Source organism: Parasteatoda tepidariorum, chromosome 6 (genome assembly GCF_982258835.1).
Source record: "Parasteatoda tepidariorum strain Cologne lab strain chromosome 6, Ptep-v5.0, whole genome shotgun sequence".
NCBI lineage: Eukaryota > Metazoa > Arthropoda > Arachnida > Araneae > Theridiidae > Parasteatoda > Parasteatoda tepidariorum.
Genome location: NC_141760.1, coordinates 12,108,542 through 12,124,271, shown reverse-complemented (window position 1 = coordinate 12,124,271; position 15,730 = coordinate 12,108,542). Strand labels below are relative to the sequence as shown.

The 15,730-nt window shown below is 28.5% G+C and overlaps 2 protein-coding genes across 3 annotated transcripts in view; one reads left to right on the top strand and one right to left on the bottom strand.

Moving 5' to 3' along the window:
* LOC107442691 (uncharacterized) overlaps nt 1-4,605 on the bottom strand; it is a 29,412-nt gene extending 24,807 nt beyond the window's left edge. Inside the window, exons 1-3 of the mRNA XM_021147368.4 lie at nt 4,448-4,605; nt 1,938-2,053; nt 160-284 (exon numbers count right to left, since the gene is read on the bottom strand). Of these exons, the coding sequence (XP_021003027.3) occupies nt 160-284; nt 1,938-2,053 (241 nt within the window). The 5' untranslated portion in view covers nt 4,448-4,605. The remainder of the gene's footprint in view (nt 1-159; nt 285-1,937; nt 2,054-4,447) is intronic.
* Nucleotides 4,606-4,699: 94 nt separating this feature from the next.
* Nucleotides 4,700-15,125, top strand: LOC107442692 (polyprenol dehydrogenase). Of its 2 annotated transcripts, XM_016056319.5 has the most exons (7): nt 4,700-4,994; nt 7,205-7,312; nt 7,579-7,650; nt 8,851-8,952; nt 10,131-10,338; nt 12,265-12,457; nt 13,288-15,125. In XM_016056319.5, the coding sequence occupies exons 1-7, from the start codon at nt 4,877-4,879 to the stop codon at nt 13,498-13,500; spliced, it is 1,014 nt and encodes a 337-aa protein (XP_015911805.2). In that variant the 5' UTR covers nt 4,700-4,876; the 3' UTR covers nt 13,501-15,125. The 2 variants fall into 2 exon arrangements, with proteins under 2 accessions (XP_015911805.2, XP_015911806.2); XM_016056320.5 differs by lacking the exon at nt 8,851-8,952 and having other exon boundaries at nt 4,748-4,994.
* The last annotated feature ends 605 nt before the right edge of the window (nt 15,126-15,730 follow it).

Genomic DNA, 15,730 nt, shown 5'->3' with positions numbered 1-15,730 from the left:
CATTACTATAATAAAAATACAGAATTAAGGAAACATTGGAAATACAAAATATTTATCTATGCGAGGAAAATAAATATTTTAAAAGAGAATTTTGTTAATTTTAAAAAAAAAATTAAATAAGGATTCTAAGGATTTATCATTGTTAAACATTAGTCTTACAGTCATGTTTCCTGTGTCTACTTTTCTTTTTATCATTTTTTTTAGAAATTTCAGATTTCCGTATAGCTGGAGGAGGTTTTATATCCAGTACTTCATCTTCTTCATCTTCAGAATTTACACTAGAGCTAGTAATGAAAATTATTTAATAAAAACTATGTAATAGAATAGATAAACATGCATTATTAAACATATGAAAAATATTACTAGGAAATATAGATTAATAAACATTTACATAGAGCATAACATTTATTTAATGACTAAAATTAAATATATGAAATTTTATATGCCACTAGTAGATGTTTCAAACCTTATAAGAGCATAGCAAGTGGCGTAGTTTTAATGTATAACAGTGGCATAGTTTTAATGTATGTTTGAGGGAGGTTATTCCCTTTTGATATATATGTTACTGTTAAAGTGTTTAAATCAGTTACTTCACAGAATAACTAGGTATTTCATGAAATAACTATGCAAGTCAGTTAAAGTATGTAACAGATGAAAAATTTCCTATTTTACCCAGTTATTCTATGAAATTACTAGTAACAGAGGATTAAAGTGAAAAATAAACAATTTCAAAGTTATTTTACAAATTAATTGATAAATAATAAGGAAAATCAGATGATATAATTTATTGCTCAGATTAATAACCACATCTAAAAGCAACAGAATGAAGTATAAACACACGTGTCACTGCAAAGCAGCTATAAGCGGTTCAAAACTGACTAAAAGCAGCTAAAACTGGTTAAAAGAACTTTCGAGAGCCGTATTTCATAGGATAATGATCAAGCAATTATTATTCTACAGAATACCTAGTTAAATCGTAGAATTCAATAATTTTATATACTTTTATACATCTCTAGTTATTCTATGAAATAACAGATTTCACACTTAAACGGTAGCACACCCACATACATATGTATTCTAACTGTTTAAATTACAAAAAGTGAATAAAGAAAGCCTTTTTATATCCACATCCTCTTTACTGTACAATACTACTGTACAACACTTCCCAAAACTACGCTACTGAGTGTACATCCATTCCCATGGTGATTAGAGCATCTGGTTATGGAGCTAAAGGTTTTTAGTTCGACCCTCTTCAAGGTCAAACAAACACACAAATATTATACAACAGCATTATACAACTTTGCTCTATCCCAAGCTTTATCTTGATTCGACAACCAAATTGCATGGCCTAACTACATTGGAATGATGAATTTAGTCACTTCTACATGGTCTCTCAATCTCAAGAAACACTTCCTACTAACGAGTCAGACATTCTCATCCCCTTAAGGGAGAGTATGTGGGACTACTATATAAAGCTCCCTAACTCACTCTAGTTAGGGGTGTACATCCTTTTACAGCTTAGTAATCGCATCCCCAAAGGTCGCAATAGGTCCTCAGTTTGACTCCTACTGATGACCAAATATCTCTCACTCACTTCCTCCTTGTTGTTATTAGTACAGAAAATACTAAACTCAATGGCGCAACAGTTCATAGAGGACTAAGGTTTACTGAGCCCATCCCAGTTTTCTTGACCTTGGGCTTTTGGGTGCAGGAGCAGATGTACCAGTTGTGAGGTTAGCCAAAAGTGTAAGCATTAGCGTTTAGTTCCCAAGTCGGTCCTATTCATAAATTCACAAAAGAGAAAAAACAGCTAGGAGCCCTAAATACAGGAAATAAACTTACAATAGTTCTAAAACGAAAAAAAAAAAAAAAACCTTAAAATTTTTTTTTTGTTGATGAAATAAACAAAAATTTTAATATTGGACTGAATATTATACCTATCATCGTCAGTCTGATTAGGCTCATACTTAGGTGAATCATCATCTATTTCTCCTTCTTCAGATTCTGACGTTCTTCCATTCAAAGAAGTTTTTAAATTGTCACGGTGCGCCATCTAAAAAAAATCAATAATTAAAAAATAATGACAAAATATTTGAATTTTGAAAATTATAATTACTCAAAATTTCTCAGTGAAAGGAAACACTATATAATTCACTCAAAATTTTTATTTTATAAAAAGGAAACAAAATTTTTGCAAATAATTTTATTAACCAGAAACTTTGTTTAACTATCATTACAATTCAGCAGTGAGCAATACGCATTTGCTACTTTTTTAGAAATAGTAAAGTTGGAAAAAAATTTGACCAATAACATACAAAATCAAGATTGATTCTAGACAGGACTTGCGTGGCACAATACCCCACCTGCGCTACTGTACACAAAAAACTTAGCCCCACATCCACTTTGAACCAAATTATGTATCACAATACATTAAAAAAAAACTTTATTTGCATTGATTCCAACGTAAATTCATTAGGATTTTAAATTTCGACATTCACATATGGTTTTTGAATCCTAATGGTACAATATTATTCTGACAAACAAATCTTGATTTTTGCTGTCACATGTGGTGGGTCCTCGATTTGCAACACTATTATTGTAATTATTATTTTACAATTTTATTTCAATTTATTGATTTACAATTTTATTTTGCAGGATGTATATCTCCAATCATTCTTTTGGCAATAATTTACTGCTTTACCCACCAATCATAAATGCACTTTTTTTGGTAGATAGCTATCATTTTAAAGAACATTCTGTAGAATTCCAAGCGTAACAGAGGGGAAATCACACAGGTATTTTATCCTAAAAAATGTATTAAATATGTGAACGTATATGTGAATATACGTCCATGTATATGTGAAAACCAAAAACTTAGCAATAATATGCTACTTTAAGGTGCAATGTTTAATCCCACATTTCTGACAGGGGCTGTGATTTCCGCTATATTCTGAGATTTGGAACATCCTAAACATTATTTCTAATTTTTTTTTAATTATCACATTTCAAGGTAAAATAAATGATTATATATAAGACTTTTTAAAATGCTTACACATTTTTATTAACTTCAAAAAATGCAATGTAACAAAGGGGACATTTAACAAATTTGACATATAGTTACAGGGGAAATATCCTGCCATTTAATTAAACATTGCACTAAAAAGTAGCATATTATTGCACATTTTTTTGTTTTCACACATATTTAATAAATTTTTTATGATAAAATACCTGTGTGATTTCCCCTCTGTTAATTCTACTACTGGTTTCAGTTGGCATGGAATTCAACTTCTAACATAGGTTTTCAAATTTCAATATTTTTAATAAGAAGTCATTACTGCATATTTTAGAGTTAATTGTGACACGAAGTGAAAAGCCCAGAAAATTTTATGTGTGAAAAATCAATATCAAGATATCAATTTATATACTATTCATGTTTCATTGTAACATGACTTTTTCAACTAATTACTACTAACTAATTCAACTAATTAAATTTTACAGCTAAATTACCTACTAGTGAAGAATATCACACTTTCAAGAAAAAAAATTACTTCTTACTAGAATCGCTAAAACACAAATCAGGATGCATAGTTTTTAGAATGTGCAAATAAGAATCGCAATGTGTAGATTTCAAATCACGTAAAACTACCAAAATCGATGTTTGATATTATAACCGCGTGAATATAAAAGGCGATGTTGGATTTTAAACTTGTGTGTATAAGAAATCGTCCCCGGGGCAGAATCGCAACGGCACAGCGACATTGTCGCAGAATGTTAGAGATCTTGAAGAAAGATTTTTTGTTTAAAAGGAACTTTTCTTAGTTTTCTCATAAATTTGTCTCAAAGATTCTAGGTAATATTTCAATCATACATTCAGATAATAATTTTTTGACGATCTCAATTTACCCAGATAGTATCGTAAATCGATGTAATGTTTCCATTGAAGTTTCGGCAGTTATTGATATTGATTTTCACGTGGTTTTTAAATATCTCGATATATTTCAAACAATATGAAAAATTCGAATCGTGCATTTGAGCACATACTTTTTAAGGCAGTAATACTATCGAATTTTTAGCAGTTATTGCTGCTGATTTTCTCTGTAGATTTTAAATCCGATATTTTATGAACGATATTCCTTATTATAACCTAATCTCGAAACGAAAAACGGATTTGAGGGGGAAGCATAAACAGGTACCAACACTGAAATATCTCGCACCTATAACAAAACACAATCATCTGATAGAATCATCACGTAATTAATCAATAACTATTGCAAACTGCTTATATTTTCGAGACAATTTTCAAAGCTGTCAAGTTACTATTATGGATACATATGAAGTAAAGGATTTAAAGGTAAATCGACTCAAACATACTTCCTTCATGCTCTTACCATTTTTACATTATTTTTCTTTCAAACACAAAAGCAAAGGAACAAATAAAGAGACTCACCTTTCAATGTAAAAAACAAGTTTTATAACAAAAGATTATAATCATATAAACAGAAAATTCAATTAAAGTTTTTATAACAAGAATATTATCGCTTTTCTTACACGTCAAAAACTTTATAAATTTGTAAACAAAGAAATGGCTGTACGGTAAGTATGAACAATTCCAAAAGCTAAATACTTGATATACACCTGCTTGTAGCTTTCATAGCAGATATTTGATCCACATTGATGATTGATGTATATTGTATCACAAGAGACAAAAACAAACAAAAGTTGAAGCGACAGTCGAAGTTTATGATTAATCAAAACATCAATGACAGCGGTTTGCCATGTAAACAATCCAATTTTAAATTTTTGTTGTCACGTCATATAACATTTTAAGCTTGTAGTGTTTTTGTATGGAAAATTTTGTGGGAGGAATAATTTTTTCATGATGCGTAGTAGATGTTCAATCGGGGAAATATTTTATCTTTATTTATTTTCAATGTATTGCTTGTTCTTGGAACTTCTTGGAAAGTTTTGGTTTAAATCTGGATTGACTGGAAAAGGTAAATATATCTTCAAATTAAACCCTCTCCCCTATTAATAGGATTAACAAATAATGTAATATAGTTAAATTTTATTAGTTTTATATAATTTTACTCTTCCTGATTTTTGTTTGTTTTGACCTTTCATTCATTATACCTCAGTAATTACTTTAAAAATAAGTTTATTAAGGAAGATTTCAGTACCTATGGCCGAAAAATCGCCAAGTCTTGGCAACTTCCTGGCAGCGGCCTGAGAGAAACTAAAAAAACATCACATAAAGGGACAAGCTCGAAAGGTATAACTCGAAGCCCCCCCCCCCCCTGGGCAAACATATTTTTATGAGAAAAATTTTCAATTTATTTGGCACTTAGAAATTTGTGGTTGGAGCGACAGACCAGGATAGGAGAATTTCCCCCGACTTGAGGCCTTGGTGATTGTAGTTGGCATGGCAGATCACGAAATTATGATTAAGGGATCTGTCATGTCAACTATAGTTTCCAAAAGTAGTTTAAACTTGCAACTAACAAAATATGTATGCAAAAAAATAAATAAATACAAGATGAGGTTTATCCCATGTGTGGCTACGAGTTGGCTCTTTCTGTAATTATTTTTCGCGGGACCACTGTCCGGAAGTAGCTGAGACTAGGCGATTATTTTTGCTCGGATCATGATATAGAAATCTTTCTTAATTGAATACAGGAATTTTGTCGTGTCTCAGTATTTTTTTCCACCATAATTACTGTGATAGTGTTGGAAAAAAAATGTCAAAGCACTTTATAATACTTGCTGTGCCGATTCAGTTTTTTAATGAATCATATCCCTTAATTTTAATTTCTTGGACTTGGCTTTCTTGGAAACTTAGAATATTATTTTGTTTTAAATGTTAGAGAAAACTCAAATCTATTTCATGGTGCATAGCATTTTTAAAAAGTGCTTAAAGGTGCTTATTTTTGTTTTTCAAAAGCCCTTAAAGGTACTTTTTTGTATCTGATGTTTTTAAAAAGTGCTTAATTTTTCCTTTTCGAAATCAATATTTTTTCTTTACAATGTCGATTTTCGCCACCTATTATGCAAAAGTGTGGTTTTCACAATTCATTCAAACGCAATGCATTTCCATGTACCGTCAGTCCGTAGCGCATGGAAGCTCCAATCATTTTACATGTTTGACGAAATACTTGCGGGTCCGCATGTGTCTATACTGAGCTAGGTTCGATGAGATTGTTGCACTCTCATGTGCAACTCTGCTGCATTTTGCACGAAATTCGCAATTTCAGGCTTCACTCCCTCCCCTCTAAAATCGAACCGAAAAATCTCTTGATCTTGTTATGGTGGCTAATATAAACAAGAAAAGAGTTCTTTGTCTGAAACTAGTTATTTTATCCTGATCATGTAAATTCTTTGAAAATTATTTTACATTTTGTTATTGTATATAGTGCTTAAAATATTTTTTTTGCTACTGTATTTAATTCTAGGGGCAAACCTAAAAATTTAAATTTGTTGCACTGTTATGAAAAGTTCAAAGAGATTCAATTAAATGGATTAAATTTAAACGTTGGAAAAAAGGTTCCACATTCCAATGGGCGCTTTACAAGCAATTTCTTTATTGCTTTATTAAATGTAGTAAAGCTATTTAATTTTTAAAGATCAGTGTTTTAAATTGCAGGACATAGATAAAGTTCAATTAGGATTTCATGTATTTAGAACTAATTTTTATTAAATGTTGATCTTACTGAAAATGTTTTTGGAATCAATAATCCAATCATTATATTATTGGATTTTTTTCATCCCTAATCATTCATCTCACTTTCCTTTACAAAATTCATTAACACTTAATAAGCTATAAAAGTGAGAGAGATAGAAAGATAAACGTCCAAGTACCTTTGTAGATGATTAGAGGAAATTTATGAATAGTGTATCCTTCATGCATATTTATCAATCTAGGGTTAAATAATTTAAATGAAATAACAACTTTTTTCTAATCAGTTAAGGGAAAAAATACTAAATATTTGATGAAAAATATCCTTTTGTAAACCGAAACTGATTTATATAAAAGGATTAAGGAAAAATCTATTTGGATGATATTGATTATAAAATCATCATTTAACAAATGTTGCAGCAAGAAATATAAGTTTTTCTTTCTTTCCGAGTTACTAAATTTCGTGATCTTAAAAAAAATTAACTTTAGGAAATGTATTTTATTTGTTATAAAAATGTATTTTATTTATTTTAGTGTTTATGAGATGCGAGGGTCGTACTGCTGTTGTAACTGGTGGAACAAATGGAATAGGCTATGAAACTGTTAAAAAATTACTTGGATTTGGCATGAATGTCATTATTGGTCAGTATATTGATTTTTAAAGTTTTTGTATATTTTATATGAATTGTATGTTTCAAACTAATTCAGGATTAATTTCGAACTTATTTAATGATAAGATGTAGATTAATGTTACATAAATGTTAAAGGATCTTGATTTTATGTAAATATTATTTAATAATGTAATAGTACTTCATTACACATTCTTATACTATTTCCTTGATTTTTATTTATTTTAACAATTTAGTCAATATTTCAGTTTTATCATTATTTTTGTCTGTCTATTTTAGCTTCAAATACATCAGCTGCTGACAGTGAATGTTGCTTACAAATATTGAGAAGTCTTTTTCCTAAAAGCAAAGGTAAATCATTTAATAAATATTGTCAAGAAACAGAAGCGGTAAGATATTACCTGATTGAAAATTTCATTCACTTCAAAAATATACAAATATGAAAGAACAGTCAACATGTTTCAAGCACTTCAAAAATGGGTGCCCATTTTCAAGACTTGCCAGGCGTAAATATAAATAAACAAAAAATGATTTATGTTGTCAATCCCAGGAAAGTCTTTTTCTTTTTAATACCGCGAGATGGTGTTCATTTTAATTTTGTATACATTTGTCTGCTTAATGCCGATAAACTTTTTCTTTTTGTCTGAATCTCGATCTCCACAGACCACAGTTGGTTTTGAGAATTACGATGCAGTAAAAGTAAAAAGTTTCACTCAATTTCGCCTTGATTTACATTGTTTAGATTCAAAGATGAATAGGAATCTGTCATGTATTCCACTGTTTAACAGCGAGAACTACATACTTGGGACTCAAAATCTAAATAAGAATAGCTGTTAATTTATTAAATTCATTATATCTATATATATGTATCCTGGCTCTCCTGGTCAATTAGTTCTCAAGTTATAGCTATTTAAAAGTTTTTAAAAAAATTTCAAAACTTTCAAATAAATAGCTAAAAATATCTGGAACTTGGTATTTTCTTATAGTCCAATCAGGTTTAATAAATTGGCCGAAAATAATTGGATTGAGACAGTTTACTTAGTAAGTGAATTTCTTAAGCTTTTTTTTTCTCAGTATTTGTTTATAAAAATACAATATTTTAGAAATTTTTTACATTGTTACATGTAAAAAATACCTCCTGAAAAAATAATGTGAACTTATAGAAATTACATGGGTACCACTTTTCAGTCCTGAGGACTGAAAAGTGGTAAAAAAAAGACTTAAATATATTTTCCAAGACTGAAAAGTCTTGGGAAAAAAATAAGCTAAGAGTAGGCTAAATTTAATCAATTAATATAAAAAATTAATTAATGAAATAGGGGAAAAATTTTTTTTAGAAAAAATAATTAAATCATTGATTTAATATGTGAGTCATTATTTTGCCGAGGTATATTTTGGAGGCCATGAACTATAAATTTGTTATAATTCTGGTAAACAACCCTGGACGTTGTTAATTGGTCAAAAGAATAGTTTTCTCAAAATTGTTTTTAGAGTGGAACCCATGAAATTATAAAGGTTAGTTTTGCATTATAACAAACTTTTTTTTTCCAGTTGAAATTTGGTATGTTGATCTCTCATCAATGAGTTCTGTGAAAGCTTTTGCTGACAAATATTTATTGTCTGGATTGCCTCTCCATATTCTGATTAATAACGGTAATTGTAACCTTCAGGGTTTTGTACCATTTTTTACTTAAGAGAATTTAGAGGGTGCACTTTCAATTTTGTTTAAAATATTATAAAAGGTTTATTTTATATAATTAAATTTCCAAAATTTTCTTAATTTTTTAATAATTACTTAGTTATGTGCTATATTATTTTGTATATTCTTTTTTTTTTAAAAATCAATCATTAAATTTTTATTTTTCTTGGGACTATCCGTGGAATGTCCAAATACTTCTGCAAGAAATTGCTGTTTTTTGTTTAAATTACAAAATGTTGTAAGGTCATCCTGTTTGACTACCTCTTTTAGTGGTTTATGATACATCACAGCTTGTATAATTTTATTTAGTTATTTTTAAGAATTTTTCCTGCCTAAATTTAAAAGTGTCCTATTCTAGAAATTAAAAAAATGTAAGATTTAAATTTATTTTTATTGCTTATATCGTGTAATGTTTTGAGATCATATTGTTTGGCTACCTCTTTTGAGAGCTAGTGGTAATTCACATTTTAGTAATTTTGTTTCAACAAATAATTTTGCTATGAAATATTTTGATTTTCTTCTCACAAAAATGAAACGAAATACGTATCTTGATTAGCTACTTCTTTCATTAGTTTGGGGTAACTAACATTGTAATTTTACTTTTATCACTATCATTTTGTTTACTGTCATAAAAATTTACCTTTTGCAAAAATTATTGATATTAAATGCTTATTTCAGATTATTATTTTTACTGTCTTTATCTCATAATCCTATAAAATTATCTTGTTCGGCTATGTCTTTTGGTGGCTAGTTTTTCATCCCATTTTTTGATTTTAAAGTTTGTTGTCATATAAATTTTCTTGTGGCAAAAATTACTTGTGGGATTACAATTATATAGGATTTTAATTTTTATTGTCTAAATCTCATAATAATATGAGTTATGTTAATTTCTATTTGCTGTATTTTTTTTTCTATAATAAAATATGGTTATCTTCAAAATGATCTTGCTACGAAAATTAAAAATCACAGTCCAAAAATAAAAAGTTTTAATGTTTAATTTTTAAATTTATTTTTTGATTAAAAATTAATATTTAATCAGTTTATATTTTATTATTTTTTGTCATAATATTCATTATTTATTTCATACTCTTTTACCAGAAACTTAATATTGTTTTTAAAATTTTTCTTGCAGCTGGTATTATGTTTGCACCTCGTAAAATTACAGATGAAGGTTTTGAATCTCATTTAGCCATAAACTATTATTCTCATGCTTTGCTTACGAAGCTTCTTCTTCCTCGACTTAAAGAATCTGCCAGCCCAATTTGTAAAACTAGAGTTATTAATGTTTCCTCTTGCCTTCATTACATATCAGAAATTGATTTCTCTGATATAAACAGTATGTAAGTTAAATAAGCATAACATATCATAATTACCATAATATACCTTAGTAAACTTTATTATACATATATAACTTTCAATGCTTTACTTACAAAACTTCCTTTACCTCAGCTTAAAGAATCTGCCAATCCAAATTTTATTAGTTTTTGAATTTAAAACTCCCTTCTTCTAAATTTTTTTGCTTTGGTGATGCTTTACACTTTTGATTAAAAATCTTTCATCATTTTAATATACTTAAGTATAAAAAAGCCAAGTGTTTTATGAATAATAAATTAACTTTCATTTGTGTAAGACTTACACTATACTTTTTGTAAATAGAATAGGTGTCTCAAGGCACTCTCACTACAATTTTACCCTCTCCCTTACCATAGTTTCGGAAAATGTTGCTTTTTCTCCACACCAGGTGATTGCGTTTTAGGTCTAAAAATTCAAAACAGGCATGTGATTTTCCCCCAGAATTACGCGTACCTCATGACCATTGGTTTCGGGAATTTCCCCGAATCAAAATTTCGGTATTTTGAATGTTTGCCACTGTGCCAAAAGCTGCTAATATCTCAATTTGTATTCACGCGTTTTTAAAATCCAGTATTGCGATACGTATTCGCACGAATGTTATATATAAAAAAATCGGTTTTAGTATGTGATTTAAAAACTAAGCATTTCGCTTCATATTCACTCGATTTAAAAATTATGCATTGTGATTCGTATTTAGGCGATTTAAAATTTTACATTGCAATTTGTACTTTCGCGTTTTTAAAATCCAATAATTCACTCAATCTAAAAAATTATGTATTGTGATTCGTATTTTGGCTATTTAAAATTTAACATTGCCATTTACATTTTAGCGTTTCGTTTTTATAATCCAATATCGCGATACATATTCACGTGATTTTAAAATCCTACATTGTTGATCCTGATTTGTATTTGTGCGATTTAAAAATCCAATATAGCGATTCTAGTAAGAAGTAAGTTTTTTCTCAAATAAGTTACTCTAAAGATGTGATATTCTTCATTAGTAGGTAATTTAATTATAAATGTTAGTTCAAAAAAGTGTGTTAAATATGAAACATGTTTGGAGTATAAATTGATATCTCAATTTTTTTTGCGCATTAAGTTTTCAGGGTTTTATGCACTTTGTCACAATTATAATTGCAGTATATTTTACTTAGAAATTGGAGCACACTGGCATGGGGTAAAAGTAAAATGCCTTAACCCACTGGCAGTTTAGCAAATGGGCAAAATTGAGGGAACATTTCTCTCAATACACTGTTACCCTATCTAATTACACAGACAAAACGGGTTTTGCTATGCAAAGAAGATTGCAGGTTAAAATGCGACTTTTTACGTGCAGAACTGTGAGTAGGTTAAAATAGGCTTGTCAGTATTGACAAGTGACGTAAGATGACAAAAATTACATATGCCTATGCATTTTTGCTGCTTAAAGGGATGAAGCTAAATAAAAGGCAAAAATAAGATAATGTACTCAAGTATTTTATTGCAAATTACCTACTTTGGTTAAAAAAGCCCCAGTAAACATACATATATTTTGGCAGCACACCCCCACTTTCCTTATTGGTTTAGTTTCTTTTTTCCTTTCCAAGAAGGTAACAGGCCCATTATTTCATTATTGAAATTTATTGACTTTGTCACCTTTGTCTGTCCATCCAGAATATTGCTCTTTTGTCATATGAAATACATAATATTTCTTGAACAAATTATAAATAAGGAAACCAAATTTATAATATTTTTAAATTCCAACAGTTATTTAAATTTATGCTGTTAAAAAGTTTATAATATTTAAAAAAAAATTTATATAAATATTTAATTTAATGAACTTTATTTTCACTTTAAAATAAAGTTTATTGTTTAAGGTAAGTTACAATTTGAGAATCAAGTAAGTCTTTTTTTTTTTTTTTCCAAATTTATAGATCTTCATATTGCCCCCACCATGCCTACATGCAATCAAAGGTGTGTCTGATGTTGTTTACTTTAGCACTGAATGGTTACCTTAAGAATAGTCGAATTCCAGTGCTGGTTAACTGCATTCACCCTGGGATAGTTTACACCGACTTGTACAAGCATGTTTGGTGGCCTAAATTTGTAGGACCATTTTTATTCCAGGTAATTCTGCTTTAACTTATTTTCATTTTGTTTGTATTTCAAAAATTCTTTTTAAACAAATAAACTTGCACTTCAAATTGTTACTTTAGTATCTGAATATTTCTTCTGTAATTTGTAAAATTTTGACAGCATTTTTGTTCTTTCCTTGGTTAAATATTAGCTTGCGACCCCCAATGTGTATGCATTACTGTTTTTATTTTTAATTAGGACTCTAAAAATATATATTAAGGGAAATCTTTATGGAACACCTTGTATATTAGTAAGCTGGAATCATAGGAAATTATGTGCATAATTTTTTCAATTCAGTTAGTTGCACTCTGCCTAAAAAAATTGGCCACCCCTGGAATGAGTATACTTATATTGCCATGGATGAATTTTTCCTGCTTTTTTAAACTTTAAGAAGAAAAAAAAATCAATGTGATTGAAATTTACATTCGTACGATTTAAAATTAATCATCCAATCTGTAATTCATGCAATTTACAATTTTTACACTTGTGATTCTTATTCACTCTTTAAGATTTGTATTCAAATAATTTAACAGAATCCAGCATCAATATTTTATTATTAAAACATTGAAAATATTCATCTACATTCACTTTTTTCCTTGCTGAAATTTTTAATATTTTTTTCCTTTATTTAAAAATGTTTCTCACTTATAAAATTTAAAGATAAATTTCCAGTTTTTTTTCTCCATTTTTTAACAGACTTATCCCTCATTTCTTGAATCTTCATTTCACTTTTTTCTCGTAGCACTCTGATATTTTTTAAAATTTGCATTACTTTTTGTTCTCAAAAAATTACTATTCTCATTTTGCTGTTCTAATTATAGAAGCCTATCAAAGGTGCTGAAGTGACAGTCTATGCCGCCTTGTCTGCAGCTTTAGAAGCAGAAGGTGGTAAATACATCGAAGATTGCAGAGAAATGAAGCCTAGTCAATATTCTAGAGATCCACTACTGCAAACAAGATTGTGGAATGACACTTGGAAAACACTGCATCCTTGGCTGGATGAGGTCGATGATGTTGATTTGTCCAAAGAATAATAGTGCAATAAATTTTTTTTTTGGGACATTTTCTACTTGCAACATTCCAGCTGAAGTTTGTTATTCTTCAAAACATCGATGAGAAGTCTTAAACTTATGGTCCATTTTATATTTTTAATTTACTCAATTTTGCTTTTATGTTACCTTTTCTATATTTTTATTTTATAATGGCACGTATTTCAGGAAGATTTTGTATTATTTTCTGCCTTTTCTGAAATTAAATGTTATTTATATCAGATTCTTAAAATTTTATCTTATTCAATTGAAAATTAAAATACTTAGTTCATAGCTCCCAACTCTACTGGATTTTGCCAGTTTCTCCTGGACTACTGGTTTAATTTTAATTCTCCTGGTTTTTGTACATTTTAGAAAATTCCCTAAAATGGAGTAAGTTTCCTAAAAAAAAAATCCCTATTGAAATAGAATTTTTGTGCAGATTATTGCTTGCTTGCTAGATTATTTAAATAAGTATTACTGATACATAAAGAATCGAACCTCATTTATAGAAATCAGTTCAAAACTTTTTTGTTCTAAAATGTTCAGTTTATTTTTGTTCGGAACTCCCTTTTTAAATTAATTAAAAAAGTCTTTTTACTATCTTTGATGAATTAAATTCCTATTAGTATTCAAAATTAACTGGAAAATATTACAGTTTCTCTATTTTGATGACTATAAAAATTCCTTCAATTCCCGATGTGTAAAATATTTAGTACATTATGCAACAATTATCACAAAATTTATGTTATTTCGTAAAATCTACTAGATTTTTTCCTAATCCATGTTGGCAGCTATGTTAGTTAAAACGCACAGTCAAATGTGCCAATTGTTTTACTTGTGATGAAATGTGAAGTTATTTTATTTTTAAAAAACATAAACATTTTAAGTATTTTTATTTTTTCAAAAGGAGTTGCCATCTTAGTCCATTTATAAAAATTAATAAGTGTGAGATTGCTAATTATTTTGAAATGATTAATTTAAAGGCAGAGTTAAGTTTACCAAACTATTTTAACTTGTTGAAAATAACTTGAAGTCACTGACAAAGTTTGTTTCTTAATTATTATTACACTCATCATTAACTTGTCTATGGCGAGTCATACTCTTTGCTTGTTAAAATGTTGGTTGCAGTTAATGTGTTAGCAATAAATCAATTTGCAATGTTCCTATTCATTTATATCCTTCAACTTTATTTTAGTGATGGAAAATATGTCCTGTAAGTAATGAGCTGCATATGGCCATGGTTGAGTTTTTTTTTATTTAAAGAATTCCTTGGATAATCTTCTTTGTATAAAGTCTAAATTTAATTCTGCAAATATTATCAAAAACTATGTATGTATTTTTTAAAATTTGTAACAAAGCTGTTAAATGATTAACCTGTTAAAATAGCTTTTTAGTTTAAATCTTAAATGTCAACCCTCTGTTGCTTTAATTTTTATAGTCATAAGACTGTTTTCTTTTTTAAATATATTCTATATCTGTCTGGTGCTATCCATTTATAAACGTCATAGTTTTGGAACTAGATATTTGTCTTGTGTTACCATTTTAAAAATGATGTATAAACTTTGTACCCTTTTTAATGTATGGACTTAATTTTTTAAAAAAGAATAGATTTTTAATTTTTATCATCTTTCTGTTTGTTAATGATTGAGTACAAGAAATTATGTGTCACAACACACAGTCCTTTGTCCATAAGTAAAACTGTTAAGAATCATTACTTAACTCTGTTCATCTCTTCACTATTGAACGAAATAGTAAAGTTGTTTATGAATTTCAACTCTGGAAAAAAATCAAAACGTTTATGAATCGTCAATTATTACAAATGCTGCACTGTTTGAATTTTAAGTTTATAACATTTTCATGAGTCGATTGCAGTGGCTGTGCTATTGACAGGTACTAAATTAGCACATTGCATCTCTGGTACTAGATCATGTTCAGAAAATTTAAAATCACTTAATACTTCTGGTCTTCTTGCTTAAATTAACTTGTTTTAAACAAAAATTACCACTTTGGACTCTTTAAATTTCAATCATGCATTTGTTTCAAAATGGCTGCTTTACATTCAAAGCTATGTATTATAATGGAAAAAAAAATTAAGTAGTTAGAGCTTCTAAAATATTCTTATAATATAGTTATAATATTAATTTAATTTTGATTAAACATTTATAATAAAGTGTTTTTAGTAATAAATCAAAGTTCTTACAGTGTATTTAGATAAATTTTTTTTATTTAAATC